Genomic DNA, 27,180 nt, shown 5'->3' on the forward strand with positions numbered 1-27,180 from the left:
TTATGTTATTAACTGTAAGAATTTAAGAATTGTTTTTTAATCTTTTTAAACAATGCTGTGAAGACATGTATAACCAAGAAAGGACACAAAATATAACAAACTCAAAATCATTGCATGTATATTCTGCCTTCAGGCCTGATATTGTTCCAGAATTGTATTTGATTGCTCTCTCTCTTTCTTACATTTGGGCTGAGTTTTACAAAATTCAGATGTGGCTCCACCAATCTGAAAAAAGTTTCATATAGAAGATCTGAAGACATTAGTGTACCAGAAGTTGAGTATCATGTGCACATGAAATGTCCTTTATATGCAGCAGAAAGAAGCCACTACATACCAAGTATCTGTATCATGAACCCAAGTACACAAACATTTGTACATCGTCTAATTACTTAAAGAACCATAATATCATACTCTGGCTAAAATTAAGTCCATGCGCTCTGAAAAAATTCTAATCCAAGTTGCCATTTTGTACTATTGGCCTCATGGCCACATTTATAAAATAAACCTACCTACCCACCTGTCTGTCTGTCTGTCTGTCTGTCTGTCTGTCTGTGTGAATTTCAGAAAAAGAATTTGCTGTTTAGTAGAAAAACATACTGTGTTTGAAACTTAGATGAATATTAGAATTGATAGCCTGTCAGTTTCATTTGAAATCAGCCATGTAGTTGAATATTGTTTGTTTATGGTTGGGCATATACATGTACACTGAAATTTAATTTTGATGATAAAAGGTTTCTTAATAAATATTTCGGACAAAATGATTTTATTGTATCTTTTTCGCTTTAATGTTTTATTATAAACATTTCCATCATGTGTGCTGTGTTGATATCAACAATGTTGGTGGGCAAACTGAAAGAGGTTGGCAGTGTTATGAACGTGCACAATGTGCCTGTCATGAAATCAGATGCATTTTCAATCCATATTGATAGTGTCTAATTTTATTGATTGTCCAATCAAATGTGACTATTTCACACAGTCATGGTATAATGTTGTATTAAATGTCAGCATTGCATTGACGTATATTGTTAATGTTTCAAGATTTATGTCACCAATATATAAGAAATATGTGGGCAAAGCAACAGATGTATGTTCTAGATCATTTATTCATAGTGAAAGCTTATTGAAGATTTAACTTGCAACAGATGTTAAGTCAGCTGTGGATTTATAAAAAAATGAGATCAATTTACCATGGAAGATTTTGTGAAATAGGTTAGTTTGGTTGTTTCAAGTTTATGTTCACTTTTTAATACTCCCACACTTTAATTGTAATAATCAGTGAAATACCGGAATTTGTTTTGAGAGGTAGTGTTTGCAACCACTGTATTGTTGCAATCTGCCTGTACAAATCTTCACCAATACAGAAACTGGATACCCATTAGTAAATGACCATACAGTAAACCAAATGGGCTAAACCAAATGGGCTAAACCAAATGGGCTAAACCAAATGGAACTCAACCTAACTAAAGTACTACTACTGAGAGGGAAAGTGTAATTACAAATTGACATTTGTTACACCTGACCACTTTATAAATGGCATTGTGCACTCATCCTTGTACATTTAAGCCTGCATAAAAATATTAAATGTTTCTTGGGCACATCGTTTTCCAAAAGTGTTTGTTTGAAAAAATGTGATGCAGGAGGAACACACTTTGATATTTTTCTCTCAGAAATAGAGCTTGGGAAATTAAGCATATGTTAATGAGTTGTAAATTAGTCAACCAAGTCAAAATTATTTTTTTAAAAATGGAATTAAAAAATTGTTATGCATACAGAGGTAATGTCAAATGGTTCAAGAACCCACAAATGTGTCATATAGAATGGGTCCTCAAATTATAATAAGTGTTCGCTGACATGAGCTCATGTATGTAATCACCACAGAAATTGGTTTGTTTGAAAAGTTTTGGTAGATATGTTTTGTGGATTGTGTAAATCCAGCTTGGGTCCACGACTAACAGGATCAGGTCGTCAGTCTTGCTGACTTGGTTGACACATGTCATTGGTTCCCAATTGCACAGATCGATGCTCATGTTGTTAATCACTGGATTGTCTGGTCCAGACTCGATCACTTACAGACCACCGCCATATAGCTGGAGTTTAGTTTTACACCACACTCAGCAATACTCTAACTATATGGTGGCAGTCTGTAAATAATCGAGTCTGGACCAGACAATCTAGTGGTCAACAGCATGAGCATTGGTCTGCGCAATTGGGAACGTGTCAAGAAAGTCAGTGTGTCTGACCACCCGATACCGTTAGTCGCCTCTTACGACAAGCAAACTCACCTCATCATTTGCGATTGGCTGTGGAACAAAACTCAGAATTGCGTAAATGCTTATCAATATTTTATGTCAATTTGGAGAAATGCTACATTTTCCAGTATTTCGATGTCAATGTATCCAATTGAAATCAAAAGCAGTGATTTAAAACTTAAGGGAAATACAAATAAACAAACAATAAATTGATACTTTCAAACTATACAAGATGCAGAATAGCATGATATATTTTGTACAAACAATACATCTTCACATTGTGCACTCGTATCATACACTTGTACTGGTTGTAACCAATATATATTTATATATTTGTATGGAAAATACCTCAGAATGATAAATGGTTAAAGAGATGGCGCTGAATTAGAAAAACTGCAAAAATATATCTTTCCCAGCAAGTTATAGTGTACATGACAATTTACAGAAGAGTCCTCAAATAAAATCTCAAATATTGTTTATGGGGCCAAAACAACAATAAAGTTCTTGAATACATCTTGAAAAACAAATAAAAGTGCTTGGAGTGTTTTTACTTATACTACTCAAAGTAAAGGACCACATAATTCCTTCATATCATGATAATTAAACTGCTATGGCACAACACAATAGGAAGTAATATGGTGGTTCTCAACTATTTTTAGTGGTGTACTGATCAGTGAAAAAACCTCGCAACTCTGGCTTTTTGTCATGTTTTTAGATAGAGGACATAAGCATGAATGCTTATTTTTTATGAGATTTCAATTTTTGAAATTGCATTTCTTTTGTTTTTCAGTATATGTATTCAGTGCTTCATAATTTTTTTTCAAACAATCAAAATCCATTGCATCTGACAAATAATGAAATGAATTTATTTTCCAGAACTTGCTGTTTGTCATGTTCTATGCCGGTGATGTAAGCACAATTTCAAATTCAGTAGCCATGGTGAATGTTGAAAGGACATGTTTCCACATTTCCACAAATATTTTCAACCACATGGTTCAGATATCATATAAACATAAGACACAAATTCACAAATCCAAATATACAGTAAAACCTTCCAGTATTCTGTTGATTAAAACAGGATCATCAGTCCAAAGATAAATATATACTAAACAGCAAAAGAAACACAAGTTTCGACAAAATGAAATCTCATAAAAGTAAGCCTTCATGTTTATGTTTTCATTTTAAATATTAAAAAAAAGCAAATAGAAAAAAAAAACCCAAAAAGCCAGAAATGCATTTCTTTTGCTGTTCAGTATATCAGTGCAGCAGAAATCAATATTTGCTAATTAATGAAAAAAGTCACAACACAGAATATCTCTTAAAGTTGCAGCAAACAAAGTATTGAAAAATGAACAAAACACAGAAGAAAATCATGACCCTCAGTTAACCAGACTTTTTTAGTCATTCAAAAAAATTAGTCCAGATCCCTTTTGTGGCAAAAGAGGATCACAAATGATAGTTGCCGTCTTTGGCCTTCTGCTTATCTATCTTCCCGTATTATTTTCCAGGTTTCTTCACAAGTTTTGAGATTCAAAGCTTAAGAAAATCATAAAGGAACTCTTGTCCTTTCACGTGATCCCTTATTTTCCCCTCAGTATATAGTTTTTAAAATAATATAATTCTATTTCTGTTGTATAGCCCAATTCAAATTTTAGATTTTGAAGTTGTGGACATATAACCTTTAATATTTTAGGTGAAATTTATAACAAATATAAAAAAAACTCTCAATCTTTCTTTTATATGCCTTGATTGCTTCTAGTGCTATCTCTTTCAAAGTTCTGACCAAACAGCTTGAAAAAGATGGTTCAAAGATATTCAAATAATCTTTATGAATTTTGATATCCACCAACACCAAATGGAGGGTTATTGCTAAAATGCTCAAGAAGTCAGATATCTGGAGACCAACTTGCTATAAATCTGTAATCTACAATGAACATTTCATATACCTAATGGTTTTATCCATGTCTTAAAATATCAGCTGGAGTCATGGAGCAGAAAAATCAAGTGGAATACTCTGTCAAAGAGGTCTCCAACCTTTTTTCTTCACTTGTAACTTACAAGAATATTTGATCTTTTTTCATAGCTTAAACTTAAACCATTATCGGACCAAAATGCAGCCCATCTTTCTTGTGAAGTCTTCAGATCATTTTGAGGACACTGTTTTCAACTTTTTTTCTGAATTCAAATTTTAGCAGGTATGGGTTGGAAACACCCAGTTCTTGACCTTTCATGGTTCAAAAGTTGTGTAAAATCTAAAATAAACCTAAAGAAAATTGGAAATATTTTGATATATAATGAAAGTTAATTCGCATTTGTATCAGGAATAGTAGCTGTTGCTAAAGTCTACTGACACACAAACTGCTGTGGCTTATAACATCAATAGTATAATGTCCATTTTGTTTGAGAAACTACTTAGGAGGGACAAATTTAATTGTTTGCTTTGCTAATCTGCCACTTAATTGTCTCCCTTATTTCCATCGAACTTACCAGTTAATTCCACAAGAAAAAACAGATCTATTTTGTTAAAAAAATCAAATAATGTCATAAAGGGTGTGTGTTGTGCTTAAAGAAACGCTGTAACATACAAAGAAATAAATATGAGAGAATTTGTTTTGTTGTAAATGAGCATCCTAGAAATATATTTTTAGAGGGAATTCAAATATGTAAGTATGAAGTATGCTTGCATAAAGGACAAGGATCGCAAACAAAGATGAATAGTCAAATATAGTACACCCTGGATCTTGAACCTCAAGGGACCATCAACATGATCAAGACAGGTTCAAGATATTGTGTGATGAAATACATTGTATGTACATTGTGAACATTGTGTATAGTAATACAGATAGATTTCTTGTATTTGAAATGTCTGACTGAAGAGCAATAATGTTAAGTGATTTGAAGGCTTCAAAATTTTGTAAACATTATTTATATTATCTGACAACAGTCAGTTTTATTGTATCTTTGTCATGTTTAAAGATGATCATTTTTTGACAGTGAGTTCATCACGGCTCGACAGCGTTAACATGTATGCCAAATGAAAGTTCCTTATGTGACTTATTGTACCAGAAATTTTATTCAGATTAATTTATTCTGTTTTGTGAAAGAAAATGTGATTATTTCAGATTATTTGATCACAATCGGAACTGTTTGGTTTATTTGGTAGTTATGTTTTATACGAAATCAGTTCTAAATTAATGGGTTTTTTTGTTTCTACTATCTCTGTATTTGTGTAATACTTGTAGACTCCACACCTAATCTAGGTAAATTTTTAAAACTTTTTTTTAGTGGTTGGCAAATAGTTTGTGTATTAACTGAACAAATTATACATTTCTTATTGTATGCCTTGAATACAATACTGCTATGTTTGCTGATTTAGTTTTCGTCTGAGGGAAAAAGGTGGATTTTCAAATTATATATTAAACTTCACTAATATAAGGGTCCTTTCACTTAAAAACAGATAATCAAAATATGGATAACAGTGTTATGATTTCTCCTGCTCACAATACCTAGCTCATACTAAAATAGTTTATGCATAACATTAAACAAATAGATCTTTGAAAATTGCAAAAAAATATCTCACAGTTTAAATCATTGTAAAACAGTGAGGGAAAATAAATCATTAAAATATATTGAAAGAAACCAATAACGGAACACAGGGAAATTAATTCCATTAATATTTTTCATTATTTTTCATTATTTTTCATTACCAGCTTTGAATAGCACCATGGGAGGAAATCTGAGAATACATAAGGAATAAGGCAATAGAGTGATGTTCCCTTATTTGTTTCTGTCAGTATACTTGCTTGCAGGGGTCACTGATAAAACACTCAGGGAGGATGCATCTCAAACTGTTCCTCTGCTTCCACCACCTGATTCCTTCAGATTACTATAGTATATCAAGTGTGTATCTTGAATTCTTTTGAATTGTTTATATGGCTTTAACAAAATATTGTTGTAAAAACTTGATACAAGTTTCAATTTGAAAAAATGATATACTGGTATGTGGATCAGGGTACTGAAGGATTCTATTTTCCTGCTTACCCAAAACAGCAGTTCAGTTGCAGATTGGTAATTATTTAAGTGTGCATCTTAACTTCTTTTGAATAGTTTATCTGACTACAGAGCATTTCCTAGACAAAATATGGTTGCTTATACAATTTTTAGGTTGCAAGAATGAAAAATGAAATATGCTGATTAGGGTACTGAAGGGTATTACCTTCCTGGCAATCCAAAAAAGCAGTTCAATTTACAGATTGTTAATTCAATAAAACTGACATGCTGTCAGCAGGGACATAAAGATATTGGTTAAACGAACATATCATTTCGAAGATCAGAGATAAACTGTAATGTTCACATTTAAACTTAGCTGTAACCAAATGTTTCCAGATTCACTGATACATGTACATTGATTTACAACACCTGTACACATGACAGTCCTTCCTGGATTCGGCAGTGAATTTAAGTAAAGTATGCATCCCATTTATCAGAATGCAGTTAATTACGTGAAAAAACAAAACAAATGATGAACAATTTCAAACTTTAATTCTTAAACACAAAGATTTAACTGTTTTAGAACTTCATTACATTCAAGGTACAACTGGCAGTTTGGGGGTTTTTGCAACATGTTTTTTAGATTTAGAAAGATGACCTGAAACAGTACTGCTACAAGTGATCAGGAATGACTTTACAACCTCTACAAAATATTTTATCATTTGTTCGTCAGTCTTGATTCAAACTTTCAGATTACATTCTGCAGGTTCTCTGTGGATCAGACATTTTTTCTGCATTAAAGGTTAATATCTGTGATTTATTCTGCAATTATGGAAGCATTCGGTTGGATCCAGGAGGAACTGACCTGATAAATAGAATACTGTACATTTTGAATTATTTTGGTGTAAAACATAGATAATAACATGTTTATAATGCTGCACGAAACTTTCAAGAACCAGCCTACACAGATTATGTACTCTTTGTCACTTTGTTTGCTATTAATAGGATAAATTTCACAGTCCCCTCTAGCCTTTGCTTATCTGCGCCATGATATTATTTCAGAAAATAAAAACAAATGATTCATGGTCGTGAGTTAACTGGAAAAAAACGAAAAATACATCAGCTTTTGAAATAAACATAATGTATCTGGATACAAATCATGTCTGACCTGTAGTATCAGGATACATATTGCATCGTGATCTCTCCAACATATCTGACCTGTAGTATCAGGATGCATATTGCATCGTGATCTCTCCAACATATCTGACCTGTAGTATCAGGATGCATATTGCATCGTGATCTCTCAATCATATCTGACCTATAGTATCAGGACACATATTGCATCGTGATCTCTGTCGTTAGACCTGTAGTTACAACAAAGTCTTTGATCTCAGGAAAATAAAAACAAAGGATTCTTGGTTGTGATTTAACTGCAAAATGAAAATAATCATCAACTTGTGAAATACACGTACTTCATCTGGAAACAAATCATATCAGACATATTTTATCAGGATACATATTGCTTCTGTTGTTACTCCTGTAATTCGAATATAATCTTGAATTCTTCTGACTGTACTCACATTTTTTGTTCTTGACACAAGGGTCAGCCTCAGATAAAATAAAGTTTCTTTGAACCAGAAACTTAATCAAATACAGAATACTGTTCAGCTATTCAACTTTAATCTAATAATAATAATAATAATCAGACAGTTTCAGTCCAATGGTCAAGGTATGTTCAGAACAACATAAAATAAATAATCCACATTTCTATACATGACAAGGCTTGTATGTAATAACACAGAGGAAGTCACACTCATGCACACCAAACTAAAGAAACCATGATACCACCAATGTCTGCACCAGTTCCGGTAGCACCAAGGACCAGCCTTGGCTTGGCACCAGGAACTGGGCAAGACCTCAAAGATGACTGATATTTCTTGCTATTAGTTATACTATAGATAAATCTCTCTTGAGAGCACTTGATGAAGTTTGTCAAAGATTTATTTACAGGATCACATGACAGCTTAATGAAGATATATTCATAAATTAATGAAGATATAATAATAAGTAATGAAGACATATTCAAAAGTTAATAAAGGTATATTCTTATGAACAAGGTTCTGAAAATAAGGGCTTTCACTTCCATTCATTTACAGTCTGAAGTTCTTCAAAATTTGATTGAAAGCTTATCTAATTCCTTTTAATTTTATGAAAATCAAATGAAGAAATTCAAATTACAATTTAGTAATATGTATTGGTTGTTAAACTCCGAGTAGAATTCCTCTAAAATCAAGCCACAAATTCAAATAAAAAGAATATACTTTGGAAACTTAATTTCAAGTCCATCAACTTTTATTGGATATATTTTTAGTAAATTGAATAAATGTGAAACAATAATCCATAATACAAATATGAAAATGTCAAAAAAGTGGCAAAAGACTGAATAATTGTAATTTTCTAGTCATAGCAAACCATGGGTGATGCAGAATGTCCGATCTTCATACAAATTGTGCGTATTCTTGTGATGAACACAGTCTCTTTCATCTCCCGTTCTTAGCATATCCAAGAGTCAAAAAGTAAAGATTCGAAAGTCTGTGTTTGTCCCAAAACATTTATGCTCATTGGGCATTGCTGGTTGTCTCCCATACAGATGTTAGAGAAAATTTAACAAAACAGTCATATCTATCTATTTTAGTCCTCTTCTCTTTCTCAGTCCTATCAAACAACACTTAACATGTTATAACTCATACAAATTAGAGATTTGAGGTTTGCTACAAGCATGAGGGTTTTCATATAAGGTTGTTTGTTTGCGTTCTTTGTCTATATTGGGTGGTTTTATGTGCTTGAACCATTCCTACTGTATCGGAGTGACTGGGTTTAGTTTTATACTGTTTTTACTCATATTCTGGCAATGCCATGGCGGGGGACAGCAGAAATGGGCTTCACAGGTTGTACCTAACAGGGGTTTAAAAATTCCATTGCCCGACACCGGGGACAAATAAGTTTCCATTTCGGGCAATCAGATAATGGAATCTTACTAGTCCGTGGGTGACTAGATAATATCCACTTATGGTTTCAAACTGCAAATAATCTTGGATTTCATTTCATATCTGCTCATAATGAAGCTATTAAATTTTGCAATAATAATAATAGAGAAGAGCTAGTAGTGATTGAAATTATCACTTTTTCTTATAAATAGTCCAGTAAACATTAACATCAAGCAATGTGTCCTAAAATCAGGGCAAGTGGAAAATTAGTCAGGACAAGTTACTTTCTTGAAGTCACTTTGCGTGTGGCAAGTGGCTTTTCAACATATTTTTGAACCCTTGCCTAAGTGGCGGAATTAAACCTTGGCCTTGCCTTAAGCGTGATGAATGAACACTTTTCCAATAGGCTTCTCTGGTGTTCTTGAAAGTGGCATAGCCTGAGGAATTCTAAACATGTGTAAAACCATGTTTAGTTTCTTTTTCATATCATGCGAAAGAAATTTTGATTGAAATCATCAGTTTTCATGCTATATATTGCTAAGAGCAGTGTAAAACTCACTCATTTTACTGTCTCCCAATATGTACAACAAAAATCATTTCTTGTGTTACTTAAATGAAACTCACCATTATACACACAGTCCAGCCAATGAATAATGTTTTATCTGAATAATATCCCACAACAGTTAATGTCAACAGATACACTGAATAGGGTTTTGTTGTCCAAAAATTACCAGAAAATGTGTCAATTCATTAATGAAATGTGTTAAGGAAAATCTATTAATTGATTAAGGCCTTAAGTCCTCTCTTGCTTTCATTCCCTATATTTTGAAAGCCACAGTGGCATTCCACAAAGTGATCTTAGCAATAAGGTGTCCCTTACAGTTATGCTTCAACTCATACTAATAAAAGCCTTAGGGAACGCCTAAGATCTTAGCGATAAGGTATACCTAACTCCCATGTTTCAACATGGACTTATGAAGGCCTTAGAACTAAGATCTTAGCAATAAGGTGACTCCATTTCCCATGCTTCAACATGTACTTATGGAAGCCTTAGTGATAAGATCTTTGCACTAAGGTGTCCTTAACTCCCGTTCTTAAACATATACTGATGAAAATTTAGTGCTAAGATCTTAGTGATAGTGTATCCCTGACTTCCATGCTTAAACATGTACTTATGAAAGACTTAGTGCTAAGATCTTAGCGATAAAGTGTCCTTCAGTCCCATGCTTGTACATGTACAAGCAACAGCTGAGTACAGTTTACATTTCTCAAAAGCCATATTCAGTAACATTGTGTAAAGGTCAAATTAACTTAATTATTTGGTACATGAGTGCCTATGTTCATTTTCAAGATTTCCAGGGTAGATTGTTGTAAACAGTCTAATGAAAGACAATCGCATATTTTTTTCAGAAAGGTGTGCAAAACTAAGGGAGTTTGATAAAGAAAAATATTATCTGGATTTGTTTCTTCAGGAAATTAACTTTATGTCATCCTTGACAACATTTTCTTTATTTTTATTTTATCCTCCTGTGTCTTGGCCAAGTAAAGAGGCTACCAACCCTCTCCATGTACACATGATTATGATAGGTTTAAGTGATATTCTGGACTAATGTAAGTGCCAAGAAAAGTGTATTTGATTCCAGATTCACAATTTCAAGAAATATTTCATGTTTGGATTATATGATTTTTTCAAATTGCACCCTTTTATATTCCATTTTGAGCTTTTTGTTATTTAGAGTGAAGGATTTGCAGTGAGACTCTAAAAATTTATTCAGGACTCAGGGAAACCATGGTTGGCACCCTCAATAGTCAATGAAACAGGAAATTATATTTTTTGTGATGTCAGAGAGCAAAACATAAGCAACATTTAAATATGTTTAGAGAGGATCTCCCTTCTCATGCCTGCACCTTCTGAGTTTAAATTTCCTAAAGGAAGTCATTATTCCATCACCATGTGAATTTCTGTAAACAGTGGAGACAAATATTTGCATGACAGTCAGTTGTGGATGTAAATGTTTTGTTAAATTTCCTATTAGCACAGGAAATGTCACCTGAACTCATCATTCATTCACTTGAATCCTGATTGAAGTCAGCAGTTCCTTGCCAGAGATCATTATCAAACACAGAAATAACCAAAGGGGGGACAACTCAGATATCCAGGAGAAGAAAGTCTGTCCAAACAGTTTCATTGCGCAAAAGATGACATATCTAGTCCATGTCAATCACATTTTGAGATCAGTTCTGTTTTATCTTCATAAGCAAAATCTGTGATTGGTTTTGCTTCGGCACTGCACTCCTCATGACATGGTGATAATATGCAAATAGAACAAGGACATAAAATCATTTCGTCAATCAAAATTGGTAAAAAGCAGTCACACATACATCTTATTACATAAAATTATTCAGCAGATGAGAAAGTATTTGTGTTATACATACACCTCATCAGTGTTGTCATCAAAAGGCTTCATCAGTATCTTCATCGACCATTTCATCAACACAAACAGCATCACATATCCTGAAAGATTCACCAAGAACATTATCAGTGTACAACAAATATGATGAAAAACCGAAGTGTGTGTGTCAGCACATTCCTGCAATCCACTTGTCCATAGATGGTCGTAACCTTGACCCCTGTGTGTGTGTTTGTAAGTTGTTCCAGTTTCACCGAAAGATGTCAATGATAGGTAATATATACATTGGGGACATCAAGAATCTTGCATAGTTTACCATAATCATTATAATACCTGTACGTTTTGCCCAAATACACATTTCTGGTGACAAGGTCTGAAGGTAAAGGTCCTCTGTTTTGGTAAAAGTAAAGGTCATCAGCTGAAGGTGAAGGTCATTTGTTCAGCTGAAGGTGATTGTCATTCATTTAGCTGAAGATAAAGGTCATCAGTTCAGTTGAAGGTTAAGGTCATAAGTTCAGCAGAAGGTGAAGGCAATCTTATGGAAGTCGCATGTATCCAGATAGAGGTCAACAGGTGCTCTTACAGTAGCTGTGCAATTAGTGTAAATACATAATATATGTTTGGCTAAAGGATTTTATCTTTTGGAGATTGAGTTTTGAAACAGTTTCTCTATGTTATCAGGGAATGTTTTGTGAAGCTCAAATTTGCATCAGATGGAATCATTTTCGTAAGTAAAATGCAAGCTTAATGTCCACGTCTCCTGGAAACAAATAAGGTGCATTCAGCAAGTGCCCTTTTTGCCATAAACCAGAAAATATCAAGACGTCTAGAGAGACATGTCATTTAAACCTATTTAAGCTGTGAAAGGTCTCTGAACTGTGAGTGTCATTTGGAAAAGTCAATACACATTATTTGCGTGCGAGTTTTTGGAAATAAAAGTGTTCAAAAGAAAACTTGGGTACTATCAATCATGTTCAGTGCAGATAGTTAATATGATGGAAACAGTAAGTCATAAAGTTGTTATCTTTGGTGGTAGTGTCTATAGGTGTTGACAATTTGCCCTTTTTTAACAGCTTTCATTAAAGGATGTCATCTCAATATTGTCTGGTCTAATCCTTAGAGGGCAATCCTTATTTCACGTGTATCATAGTGCCACAGACAGATTTTGAAGGGAAGCCCATAGTTAGGGAGGTACTATATATTTACCACATTGTTGAATTGCATGAGCATGGGCAATATACTGACACACCCAAAAAATTAAACCCCAGAAACATGTATTCATATGAATCTGTAAATATGAAGTCTGGGGCTTGCCCATCTTAGACTAATGGATGTATTTAATATACATGTAATTTTGATAGTAGCACATATACCCATTTAATTTGAAAAGGAGCCCCAGTGTGATGGGGAAAACTTACTAGTTTCAAGGAGCAACAAGTGACATCAGAAATGGGCTTCACACATTGTAATCCTTGTCTTTGGCTGGATGAATGAATGGTTTAACCACTAGGCTACCCAGCAAGTCCTGTTTCATTTAGGATTTTAGCATCACAAGGAGGGCTAGGGACTATCTGATCAGAAAACATGCCATCCAAACATTATTGACTGTAAATCCTAATTCCTAATTTTGGGTGATGAACCCCTTAATTTCTGTCGACATATTTGAAAACTGATTATAAACAGTGGAATGATATCTGATAAATATGCTACTGGTATTTAACATTCCAAATTTTATTTAGAGAGTCCATTAAAATTTTGTTTATATGACAGATCCTACTTGATATGGACTGTGAAACATTTAGCTTAGTCCACAGACACCAGTATACTTTGATAATTGTATTCCTTAGCAAGAACTTTCAAGGACATCCTTGAGCTCATCCTTCACAAACGATGTCTGTTATCCTTTGAACAATGAATGACACTGAACACTGATTTTTTTCAGGATTTACAATCACTGGCACACTGTAAACCATCCTGATACTGTCTGAATACAAGATTTACAATCACTGGCACTCCATGAACCAATCTGACACTATCTTGAACACAAGATTTACAATCATTTGCACACTGTTATTGAACCAGACTGTCTGAACCTCACATCAGAATCACTGATGTATTGATGCTCTTCAGTAATGACTTTCAAAACCTGCTATATTTTGGTCAGCTATAACTGACAACAGTACGTTTTCACATGGTCCTTGGCGCAGGATCAGTAAACTGCATCAATTCTGTTTTTGTGACATCTTTAATCCACAGGAAAGCCTTCATCCAGTCATGCTTAATCAGTGATGAAATAGATTACACCACTGTGATTCCACTAAACAAGTAATGGTAGATGTTTTGTTTTCTTGTGAACCAAATAATGATGTCTGGTAATACTTGGCAGAATACACCTTTATTATTCACATTACCAAAGAACCAGTGTAGGATGTTTCATATTCCAGTAAATTGGCAATGATAGATGTTTAGTATTCCATGGTAGAGTACTCCATTGTTTTTCGATCTTCATACCACCAAACAAGCAATGATAAATGTTTATTATTCCATGGAAGAATACATGATTGTTTTTCGATCTTCATACCTCCAAACCAGCGATGATGGATGTTTTTAGTATTCCAAGATAGAATATACCATTCTTTTTCAATCTTCGTACCACGATACCAGCAATGATAAATGTTTAGTATTCCATGGAAGAATACACCATTGTTTTTCGATCTTCGTACCACGATACCAGCAGTGTTAAAAGTTAAGTATTCCACAGAAGAATACACCATTGTTTCTCGATCTTCATACCACCAAACCAGCGATGATAGATGTTTAGTATTCCAAGGTAGAATACACCATTGTTCTTCAATCTTCGTACCACTAAACCAGCGATGATAGATGTTTAGTAGTCCATGATAGGTTACACCATTGTTTTTTGATCTTCATACCACCAAACCAGCAGCAACAGCAATAGCTGTTTACTATTCCATTGCAGAATGCACCATTTATCCCATCTTGATACATCAAAACCGACAATGGTAGATGTTGAGTATGCCATTGTGGAATGCACTATGTATCCCATTTTAGTACACCCAAATCAGCAGTGATAGCTGTTTACTATTCCTTTGTGGAATACACCAAAGCTAATCCCAATTAAACAAGCAATCTTGAGTTAACTTAAGTTGTCCAAATCCTTTCTTGAACATTATTTCATCTTTTGTCCTCAGAGACACATTTCTTGCAGTGGAATCTTTGGTGGACACAATTCTTCTTGTGGGTTAACTGTGGTATTCTGATAGAGTAAGAACAACCCGAGCAAGTGTAAACAGTCCAATTCCAAACATTGGTTAAACTGATAGCCCTTTTAAACACAAAGCCCACATGTAGGTTAAACATCCTATTCCACCCATTGGCTAGCCATGGTTCCAACTGAATACAAAACCCACTGATGAGCTAACATGGTACTCTAATTGAATGCAAAACCCAATTACGGTTAAACCATGGTGCCCCAACTGAATACAAAACCCATCTATGGGTTAACCATGATATCACTTGAATTCAACCATGATGTCCTTCTTTTGGGTAAACCGAGACACTGTGAGTGAACAAAAGGCCTACTTGAGGCTTACCCATGGTAACCAATTTGGGAGGACTGGTCAACCGGAATATTCAGAGTTGAGAGAGCTCACAGAAGTCTAACATTGAACCTCCATGGAATGACCCGTGTCTGGCAGACCTTTCTCATTCCTTGTCATGGAGGAAGACTGACTTCTGCTCTGGCGATCCAATTCATCTTGCTCTTGGTCATACCTGTCCTGTTCATACCTGTCCTGTTCATATCTGTCATATCGGTTTTGTCCAAACTTACTGTCATATCTTTCCTGTTCATACCTACAATGCCTACACTGAATTCTTCTCTCCATGGTAGAAGATCGGTCCATCGATGAATTTCGATCCATGGGTGCTCTGTGATCTATGGCTAGTTGATGGTCCATGGACAGATTTTGATCTCCAGCAAAGTGATCCATTGCTGGTTCCATGGAGGAGGAATTGGGACGCGATCGCTGTCGGTGTTGAGCCATGAGACTGGCTATGTGCTCTCTGTTATACCGCTGATAATGGTCACAGTAGACAAATCGCGACAGAAGGTTCAATTTGCGGTCAAAGAGAATATACAGGATTGGTTCAAGAGTCCCTTGGGACCAGGCGATAAAGCTGAATGTTTGGTAAACTTTTGGTGAAACTTTGTATGTAAAGTCTATAAGAATGAGGCAGAAGAACGGATACCAACACACCACAAACATAATGGCTGTCATGACAAATATCTTAGCTCTGTGAGAAGACTCTTCTATCAGTTCGCGAACACTGCTAGCTGTCTGTTTCGGCTGATCCATGATTGTGATTGAAGTCCTCACTAGCATTGAGACTCGGTTTGGTTGATTGAGTTGAATTTCTTTATAGAATTTGCACAGAAAATGAGTAGCACAAACAAGAGCTAATGAAATGATCAGAATCATCATCACATAGGCAATATATCCCGAAGCCTTTCCTATCTTGAAAGTACAAATACCAATTCTATCGTTGAACTCTATGTTTCCACCAATCAGAGTTGGCCCAAGGTGAAGAATAGTACTTGTGATATACACAGTAAGAATCCCGAACAGCACACAACAGAGAGTACCCTGGGCTGTCCCTCCAATGTTTGTTTCGCCAAATGTGTATGCCTCAGTACAAATCATCGCGACAAGATTGAAAGCTGATGCTGTGTTGACAACAATGTATGCAGACCCTTGTAATGCACATGATGTCGGCTCCTCCACTGATAGTAAATTACTTCCAAATGGAATGCAAAACATGGCCTTTACAAAGTTCAAGAAACAGCAATGGATCAGGAACGCACTAGTCATTTTGCGTAATGTCCTCCTGACAACTATACAGATGATGACGGTGATGTTCAGCAGCATCCCGAGGATGCCTACAAAATAAAGATAGTAGGCTTCCTGGTGCTTGTTAGGACCGCCTGGCATGATGGCTTCCGTGGACGACTTGAGATTGGCTTCTGAGAGGGTGGGGACAACATACTCCCCACTGTTACGAGCAACGATGGAGTCTGGGAGAGAGTGAACTGATACGTTGACGATCATCATCATGGAAGGTCACGACGTGCAACACCTGGAGGGTCATCCTGACTCATACACCTGAAACAGAAATCAACTGCATCAACATAATTCAAGTATTTAGTGTGCGAAGGCGTGTTCTTTTTTATTTGGGGAACAACAAGTGAATAAATGTTTGAAATTAATGATTTTAAAATGTTTTTTAGTTTCTTTACTTCTTGTTTAGTGCTCTACTCAGCAATATTCCAGCTGTAAGGCAGCAGTCTGTAAATAATTGAGTCTTGGCCAGTCATTCCAGTGATCAATGTCATGAGCATAATTGGGACTTGTTAACCAAGTCACCAAGCCTTACCACCCAATTCTTTTAGTCAGTTTTTATGACAAGCATGGGTTGCTGAAGACCTATTTAACCCGAATCTTCAGAAGTTCATTTAGTTTCTAATGAACAATGTTATGCAGAGGTTTCCCTTTAAATTTTGTAAATATGATGTTCAGTTATGAAAGTTGAAGACGCACTTGGCATATTCATGAAGAAATGTTCTAAAAGCACTGTGTGTTGTTCCATACTGACTTCTTTTACAGTATGTGCTTATGAATCGCTGCTTGATACCATGAGGTTGCAGAATGACCTTTCAGTACTATCATTACAGTACTATCATTACAGTACTATCAGATTAACAATCCCATAGTACTTGTTGATGCAGTTATGAAGATAGAGCAGTACCATTGCCATTTACAACAATCATAAATTCTTATAGGCCTGCTTCGATTCTCTAACTCTCTGATATTGATAAATTAAAATGTCAACATTACTTATTTCAAACCTCAAAACCAGACCTCAGATCATCAGTGTATCAAATGTTGGTGACCTCTTGCTGCCTTCATGTTGGTAATTCAAGTTTATTGATCTCAAGCAAGTTACCTTAATCACAGCTGACACTGTCGATACAATCAAAGATGGCAACCTCACCCTACCCATCTTTTCCCATTTACTAAATGATTTTTATGTGTAAGAAATCTATTTCCAACCCTCACAGGACTACTGGTATTTCTGAATAGAAGCGGGATTACAACAACATTCTGAAAGAAATGCTCACAGCTCTTTATCAATGCCAGTTTGTCTGTTGGAAATATAGCCTCCTTAGCATGGGTGATCTGCACACTCAGGCAATGGTTTTGAAGAAAGTTTACGTAAGAATGAAAAAATGTCAATTTCATCCCCTTCAAATATGACAGGAAGGTTTAGGACAAGGCGGGTGCTACTTGTTACCCTATATATTCCAGTGCAGTTTAACCTCGTATGGTTCAGTTAGACCATTTAGAATATCGGCAAGACTTTGTTACAAGACCGTTAGATTATTATTTTACCTGACCAACCCATTAATGCAGTTCAAGTTTATGAAAACGTCATTTGAAAACTTGATTGTGTCATTTATTCTGACAAAAAGATGTATCTGGATTATCATCAAACATGAATTTCTCATTTTAGTGAAGAATTGTACAGGCTTTTGACAACAATAAACTAAAGAAATATTGTCACTCAATTTACATTAACAGAAGCACTGAGTTTGAAATGCTTGCATTGCACGAAGCCTTGTTAGTATACGTTGTTAAAACCATGTCAGTAAATAAAAGCGACAAAACTCTTTCCACATTCATGAGAAATATCTGCTAAAAGCCGAGTTGATTGTATAATTGTCACTGAATAATGAGCATATATTTGTTTGAGCTGTATTTCTGATGTTGTTTGTAGACAAATCGAGTCAGGACCATACAATCCAATGATTGTCAAAGTGATGCATTTAAATTTTCATCGTTTCAAATTTCCATACTGAGGTTATTGAGAGAACCGATAAGAAAATTGTTCTCTGTTACACCGACATAGTTAAACCAGCAACATTGTAGTTAACGAGCCTTGTAAAGTTGAAGCCATGCTGCTCGTTGCCAAATGTATTGATCGACAAATGTCAAGCAGGACAGATCTTTTTTACCATCTTCACTTAATCCTGTGAGTATTATTTCGAAAACATTTCATACATGAATTAACACTGTGAAAAATATTAATTTTGAATAGCAGATTTTTAATAAATTATCAGAATTCCATACCACTTGACTGAAGTTTCATATATTAGCAGAATGTATTTGCAATATTGCTGAGTCTAATCTTCCAATGCCTTCACTGTTTTGCAATATTGCTTTAAATACAATAATATAAAATATGACACTCGATTGTAATGTAAAACAATCGGCAGTTTCATTTTATACTTGATTTAAACTTGAAACATATTTTGAACTTGACTTTTCACCTTAAAGAGGGGTAGCCTAATGGTTAAAGTGTCAGCTCGTTCAATAACCACACAGGTACAAAGTGTGATGCCAGTTTTTGCTGTGATATTGCAGGAACAATGCTGCAAGTGTTGTAAAAACAGCTCACCCACCCAGTCACCCATCCTAAAGAGATCATTTCTATGAATTGAATACAAAATGAATATGGATCCATATTGTACAATTTCGCTATTGAGTGACTGAATATATTTCTTACTAGAATTCACTGACTGACCACTTAAAGCATTGACATGATCTTATGCCATGAGTGAGTAAGTTCCAACTATATGGCGATGATCTGTAAAGAATCGAGTTTGTACAATCAAGACAATCCAGTAATCAAAAGTATGAGCATCAATCTATGCAATTATTATACGATGACATGTGTCAACCAAGTCAGCAAGCCTGACCACCCAATCCTGTTACTCACCTCTTGTGACAAGCCTAGGTTACTGAAGATCTTACCTGGTTTATTTTTTTGAGGTTGTGAGGTTGTGAGGTTGTGAGGTTGTGAGTAAGTTAGCTGCATTTATCCAGACTTATTTACTCAACTTTAAGGTGCAGTCACATCTTACCATCATGAATGTTGTTCTACTGTACCATAGTGATTTAAACCTAGGTAAAGTGTAGTTTGATGATAGTGCCATGTTACCACAGTGTAGTACAGTCAACACAATGGTGTAGTCGGGTCAGTGACAGTCTACTAGGAAGAACTAGGGTCAACCATGTTCTAACTCTGGTAACACTGGGGTCTTGGCATTACATTTTGAACATGTTGAAAACAATTTTGTCTAATCATGGCCAAATCATGTCTTTGCTAAGGTTCTAAGTATAAGGGTCATAATTTGGGTGATCGATGTTGTAAGTTGAACTGTGCTCAGGTACGTCTAACTACATTTAACTAAAGTAAGATACAAGCCTTCTACTGTCATCCCCCACTGCTGTCTACTTTCAGTTCAAAAGATATGCCTGCCGCTAAGGTGAAATCACAAGTGCAAATAAACCAAAATCCAGTTAAAACTGGATTTGAACCCCATATTTCTGACACAGACAGTGGATGCACAGTAATTAGCTGCACCCTTGACCTCTGGGCCACCCAAGCCTACTCTTTTTTGGGAACTGATCATCAAAAAAGCATCACCTTTCTCAAATGATTTAAAAAGAGTCAAACTCAAGAATAAGTACTCAAAAACCTGTATGATCAATTTTAGTTAGTTTTCTGCATGAGCATGTCAGCTTTGTACAGATGACACAGATTGATGACATATTTTTTTAAACATAAAAAAGACAGGGAATGAATTCTCAAAAGACTATGGAATTCAATATTACCATTATTAGATAATATTTCCTGCAAAAGCTTGTCAGTTTCGTACAGATGACACAGATTGAAGACATATCTGGAAATGTACTTGTTATTCATCCTTCATGTCATAGACATCTTGCTGATCAGCAAAAGCTGTCAAGATCAAAGGCAGGGAGAGGAATGGATGACTGTTCTCTGAGAGAGGTCAGTCAGCATAGAAATGACTTCTTTAGATTATGTGCTTGTGGGTATGCCTTTTTTGGCCATGGTGGGAGGACTGCTGTAAAAGTGCTGTTAACATGATTCCTTTGACTTTGTTTGCGTTTAATATTTGTAGAATACTAGAAGAAATCCAGCAATATCTTTATGTTCATAAAAAAAATCAATGTAGCTTCTGTTTGCAATTTGTTTAAATTGAAGACATTTTCTACAACTGTTCATATATTTCCAATGGGCATTTTTAAGAATGTTTTTAAGATGAGTAAGATAGCCTAGTGCTAAAGTGCTCTTTGATTTTATTTAAAAATTGATATAAAGGAATTGTCTACAGTTGTAATATATTTTCACTGTACCAATATCAAGAATCTCTTTAAGTGGAGTGGGACAGCTTAGTGGTTAAAAGCCATATTTTAACATTATTCCTTTACCATTGTTTTTAAACAATGCAAACAAATTGTCAACAGTTATAAATACATTCAATGTACAATTTCGAAATGAAAATGGTGAAAGCCTAATGGTGAAAATATACAGTCATCACCAAGGACCATGGTTCAAATCCCTGTATGTATACAGGTGAAACCCAATTAAAGGGACATCCTGTATGAAAGCCGCATAAAACCATTCTCACTCATGTCCGATCAGTGGATGGGCATTTCTAAAACAGGCAAGGGCACATACAGTTTGATTATAGGTCAAGAGTACAATCCAGTGATCAACAGCATGATCACAATTGTGGGACATGAGTGTTGAAGCATATTTATGATCATGAGTCTAGTTATGATTGTAGTAGTGTAGTGAGTGAGTTACTTGGGTTTTATGCCACTTTTAGCAATATTCCACCAATATCTTGGCTGGGACACCAGAAATGACTTTCACACATTGTAATCATGTGGGGAATTGAACCTGGGTTTTCGGTGTGATAAATGAACGCTTTAACCACTAGGCTACCCCATGACACATGGAGAAGTGCAACAATGGCTTTGTGAAACATAACCTGTAAACATGTAGAAAATAAACACCTTATGGATACTGATTTGACCCCTAAATCCCAAATTTTGTAATTAGGAAGAAATTGAAAACCACATCTCATACCAGTAGAAAACAAACATGTCCACGTGTTGAAGTGCATATTCTTTCATCTTCTCATGACATAAAATTAATATACAGTTTTGTGGCAGGTGGTTTTACACATGAAAGACTGCTTTCCGTACCACTACTAATGTTGATGGTAATAACCAGTGATGCTCTTTTGAAATGGCATATTCCTTCAAAATTGAACTCAGTTCAGCCATAACATCTAAACATCTAAATAGCCATAATTTTATATGTTGTTTCTCTTAAAATGATGTTGTTTTTTTGCAAGTGTCTGGTTACTTTTTTAACAAATTGCTCAGTTTTATTTCATTGGTGTAAAGATGTATATTTCCTCAACATTCGTAGTTGTATTACTAGTAGTACTTGATTAGTGGTTTGTTTCCTAATAGTTATTATATTTGTTAATAATTCTCAGTGTTTGTTGACACTGAGGAAGCGGGAATTCTTTACCTGCTTTAGGTGTTCTTGTGATCAATATACTGAGGAGAGTAAGTTTGGTTTGCTTTAATGCCAGGTTGAGTGAGTGAGTGAGTGTAATTTACCCACATCAACTCTATTTCAACCATGAGTGAGGGAGTGTAATTAACCCACATCAACTGTATTTCCACTGTGAGTGAGTCAGGGAGTGTAATTTACCTGCATCAACTGTATTTCAGCCGTGAGGGAGGGAGTGTAATGTACCCACATCAACTGAATTTCAACCGTGAGTGAGTCAGGGAGTGTAATTTACCGGCATCAACTGTATTTCCAGCGAGAGTGACTCAGGGTGACTCAGGGTGACTCAGGGAGTGTAATCAACCAGGTGTATTTCAGCCTTGAGTGAGAGTAATTTGGTTCCATTTGCAGTATTTAAGTTGTGACTGAGTGAGTGAAGATTTTTTCGAATGTTTTTCATCTATGCATGTGTGAATAAATGAGTTTTAGTTCTACTGCCAATATATTCCATGTCAGCTAAACTTATGAAACATTTAACACAAGATCATAAAACTTGACAAAGACCAGAGAAATAGCTAGAATATCATACCTCTAGATTTAAGACTAGCATGAAATCCTGAGTGTGTCTCATCTTTATGGCAATACAGTATAAAGATAGCTCAGGGCAACTGAAGGAAGGTGACCATATCATGGACAATGGTCACTTTTGGCTTTATTATGATGTAAGAATCTATATTATTATGTCACTCCATGCAGTAAACAAGAAGGTGTTATCCACGATGACAAAATTGTATTGACCATACTGCCCCTAAAACTTTAAAGAGAGCCCACAAGTGAACGGATGTGTTGTCAAGGTTTTATGTGACATGCAGATGTGCATCCAGTACATACAAATGTAGAGAATGGTCCAGGAAAACAATTCAGTGCTTCCAGGGATACACAATATTATTCATCACTGTTCCCACCATTCTCTGCCCACAGAGGTTACTTGTCAGATCTTCCTACGAACCTCTGTTCTAATATGGGCATATTTCGCGCTTCTCATAAAATCCCCTAGTGGCAAAAAATAGCAGCAGATTTATCTCCCTTTTTTTCTGTCCTATCAGAACACGTGTTTTAGATTCTACTTGACAAATGCAGGCACTGTGGAGAAACAAAAATGACATGACTGAGTTCTGTCTAGAAGAAACATTTCAGTATCGCGCTCGGGAAGAGGTCATAGTTTTCACGATGCATCCAGAAATTACCAACATCTTTCGAAGGATCACTTTTGAAACAAGGTCGCTGATTGCACTACTAAATCTGATTGCCTCCAATCACGAGCCTTCAACACTCGCACCATGAAAGGGTCGTATTAGAACAGAGGTTACGTAGGAAGATGTGATAAGTAACCACTGTGGGAAGAAAATGTGTACCCACTAGATCCGCAGCTTTGCTAAGTATTTGGTTGTTTCTTTCAGAGCAGTTACTTGCATCATTTCAACCACCAGTCCACATGATCAATCATTCATTCCAGGCTCCAAAGAAATTATCCAAACATACAGTTTTCTACACTGTTACTTCACAGGGCCCTCATATTGCCTGCAAGGATCCTTAAAACTAATAATTAGGGGACCTCTATACATGAGACTTGAGGTAAAATCCTGCCATGTTGCTGTACCCAAAAGTCAGTCCAGACTGTGGTTAGATAAAATTTGGGTGTTCTTTAATTTCTTTGTTGAACTACAGAGTGCTCAGGTGCATTTCACCCGGTACCTCACAACTGACATAAACTTTAAACCATGTTCTTCTCTCTGTGTACTATCTCTCCAATGATAAACCAATCAGCACTCACCAAAGTGTTTATTTACTCATCTGAATAGCAACATGTTTTTGTGCCTATCCATGCAGAGGAAATTTAATGAAGAATGTCCTATCTTGTGTTTAAGATCTAACAGGGTCATATCTGCTTTCAGGTCTGCCTGTATCACATGTGTTAAAACTATCTACATCATGCCTGCTGTATCATGTTTGCTTTTAGTTCTGTTTGTATGTCTGCTCTTAGCTGTCTGTATCATGTCTGTTTTTAGCTCTCCGTCTGTATCATGTCTGGTTATGTTCTCTGTCTGTATCATGTCTGCTCTTAGCTGTCTGTATCATGTCTGCTTTTAGCTCTGTGTCTGTATCATGTCTGCTTTTATCTTTCTGTCTGTATCATTCCTGCTTTTAGTTCTCTTTCTGTGTCATGTCTGCTTTTCTCTGTCTGTATCATGTCTGTTTTTAGCTCTGTCTGAACCAAATCTAACATATGTTACATGAATCATCATCATCATCTCTCTCTGTATCACATCTGCTTTTATCTGCCTGTATCACATCTGCTTTTATCTGTCTGTATCACATCTGCTTTTATCTATCTGTATCACATCTGCTTTCAGCTCAAAGTCTCTATCATGTCTGGTTTTTAGCACTGTCTGAATCAAGTTTGCTTTTAGCCCTGTCTGTGTCATGTCTGCTTGTAGTTCTCTGCCTGTATCAAGTTTGTTTTTTGTGCTCTCAGTTGTGTGTGCTTTTAGCACTGACTGTAGCATGGCTGCTTTTAACTCAGATCAAAAACATGCTCTGATACTCTATACTTGTTTGCAAAAGTTTCCTCTGATGAGAGGAAATGCCTATCTAGTACATAAGTTGTTTAATATTATTTGCCTTTTCGGTAACATTTTGAATGCATTTTGCCATTTGCCATCTATCAGTATTATCATCGCTTACTGACATCCAAATTATGAAAAAAACACATATCAAAAACATTACACTTGTTGGCTGGGAGCCGTTTGACTGCATGTTTATCCTTCCCAAATAAACATAACAAAAAGAACCTCTCCTAAGCATTTTTAACGAATTGGTAGAAAAACATATTGTAAACAGTTTCAACTGAAACGGCTCGTAACTCAACAAGTATCAACAAGTTAATTTTGTATCATCTCCATTTTCTCCTAGCTTATCACTCATATTAGTGACATAAATGTACTTGTCTAGGCTTGTTAATGAGTCATGTAAATGATTCCCAGGTCTGCAGGGAATGATAAGAAACAATAAATATTGTGCACAACTCGTGGAGCATATTCACTGATGCGAGCCATGTCTCTTGTGTCAAGTGAGATGATTGTTTATGTCTTGATTCATTCTTGCTGATGTTAATGTCATCATCATCATCATCATCATCATCATCATCATCATCGTCATCGTCATCACCGTCATCATTGTCGTCATCGTCATCATCATCATCATTGTCAACGTTTTCATCGCCACATTGTGTGTCATGATGATCGCATCATTTTGTCAATACCCTCATTATCATCTTCTCAAATATGAACAAACAAAAGCACCGAAGAGTCCTGACTCATTCCAAAATTTAACTATAACATATGATGAGTACTTCTTGGTTACTAGCTTGTTATTCCTTAGATTACCTTAGTCCTTGTTGCACTGGATAAACAATGCGTGTGTTGACAGACCAGAACAAGACAACACATTGTAGACCTTTAGGAAACATTGTCTCAACATTTACCATTGCATTATATGGGATGATGAACTACAGTGGTATTATATGGGACGATGAACTACAGTGGTATTATATGGGACGATGAACGACAGTGGTATTATATGGGACGATGAGCTACAGTGGTATCATATGGGACGATGAACTACAGTGGTATTATATGGGACGATGAACTACACTGGTATTATATGGGACGATGAACTACACTGGTATCATATGGGACGATGAACTACAGTGGTATTATATTGCTGAGGAATGTCCTCAAACAACTGGGTACTTGTAACACCAAACACCAGGGTTTGATTCCACAACTGGGCACAAATATATCGAACCGATTTCTGGTGTTTCGCGATGTTGCTGAAATATTGCTAAAAGCTGAATAAAATCATACTCACTCAATCCTTAGAAAAGGAAAACATTAGGCTTAAAGTAACCGATGAATTTGAGAATGAAACTTGTCTGAGGATTACAGGAACAAGTTTCTCTTCTCTCTCTCACCTTAACCCTGAATAACAATAGTTCAAGGTAAGTAGATTAAGATAATGAGGTGTATTATATATATAACAATACTCATAGCTTAGCTGTAGTACTCTACACCTGAACAAAAACAAACGGTGGAACAGGTAACAGGCTACAACTTGGAAAAGACTCAGCACAATATATACAAGGTGATTGATCAAGCATAATGTATCTGGCAGTTAGAAACATAAGTTAACCCTTTAACTGCATGTTGTAACTTGAGAAGAGAATATTTTAATCATCATACTAGTGTCAAAAGCACCCATGAAGATCCAGGTTAGAACTGAACTTAAGCTACAAACGCTTTTCATAAGAGGCGACTAACTGGATCGGAAGGTCAGACTCACTGACTTGGTTGACACGTCTTTATATCACAGTTGGGTAGATTGATGATCATGTTGTTGATTGTGGATTGTCTGATCCAGCCTCAATAGATAAAATATTGCTGAATGTGGCATAAAAATAAACACACTCTATCCATTAGAATAACAAACAAATAAAACAAACTGCTTGATATGAAGTCTGAACAGATAATATAATCTGATTTTCATCATGCAGTGATAGGAACTAAGCATTAACATGAAAGTATTGAAGTGTATGAATTTATAACAGTATGGATTTATGTGGTTTTGATATATAAATTTTTTAGTAAACAATCTGTGCATATTTTGCTTTTGTTTTTACTGTAAAACTTTTAAGAGGAATGAATGCTACTATTAGTTGTAAAGATTTTAAGACATATTGCAAAAACTGCATAAAATTAAGTAAATATGTGAATTTGAAGATATAATTCTACCATGACTGTTAGTAGTTGTACAGAAAGCAGTCTTTCTGGGTAAATTTCATCTACCACCAAACTGTTTATTATGTAACTACATATGTATTTCCAAGTTTTTCAAGGTTTCAAGGATAAAAAAAAATAATTTCAAAAATTAACTGGTGAGGAGATAACATTTTAATGTTTTTAAAGGTTTTGCTTCATTTTGTCACACTTAGCAGTGAAAGAGTGT

The 27,180-nt window shown here is 35.4% G+C and overlaps 2 protein-coding genes across 3 annotated transcripts in view; one reads left to right on the forward strand and one right to left on the reverse strand.

Annotated features, from left to right (window-relative positions):
- LOC137281881 (protein MTO1 homolog, mitochondrial-like) overlaps positions 1-27,180 on the forward strand; it is a 142,347-nt gene that overhangs the window by 31,063 nt on the left and 84,104 nt on the right. The gene's annotated exons all lie outside the window — the stretch shown is intronic.
- The window catches only part of LOC137281885 (5-hydroxytryptamine receptor 4-like), a 52,757-nt gene continuing 39,146 nt past the window's right edge, over positions 13,570-27,180 (reverse strand). Inside the window, exon 2 of one of the 2 annotated variants that reach the window (XM_067813587.1) lies at positions 13,570-16,820. In XM_067813587.1, coding sequence (XP_067669688.1) covers positions 15,318-16,772 — 1,455 coding nt within the window. In that variant the 5' untranslated portion in view covers positions 16,773-16,820 and the 3' untranslated portion in view covers positions 13,570-15,317. The remainder of the gene's footprint in view (positions 16,821-27,180) is intronic. The other variant, XM_067813576.1, reaches the window with a different exon arrangement.

The sequence above is a fragment of the Haliotis asinina genome, chromosome 1 (assembly GCF_037392515.1).
Source record: "Haliotis asinina isolate JCU_RB_2024 chromosome 1, JCU_Hal_asi_v2, whole genome shotgun sequence".
Classification (NCBI taxonomy): Eukaryota; Metazoa; Mollusca; class Gastropoda; order Lepetellida; family Haliotidae; genus Haliotis; species Haliotis asinina.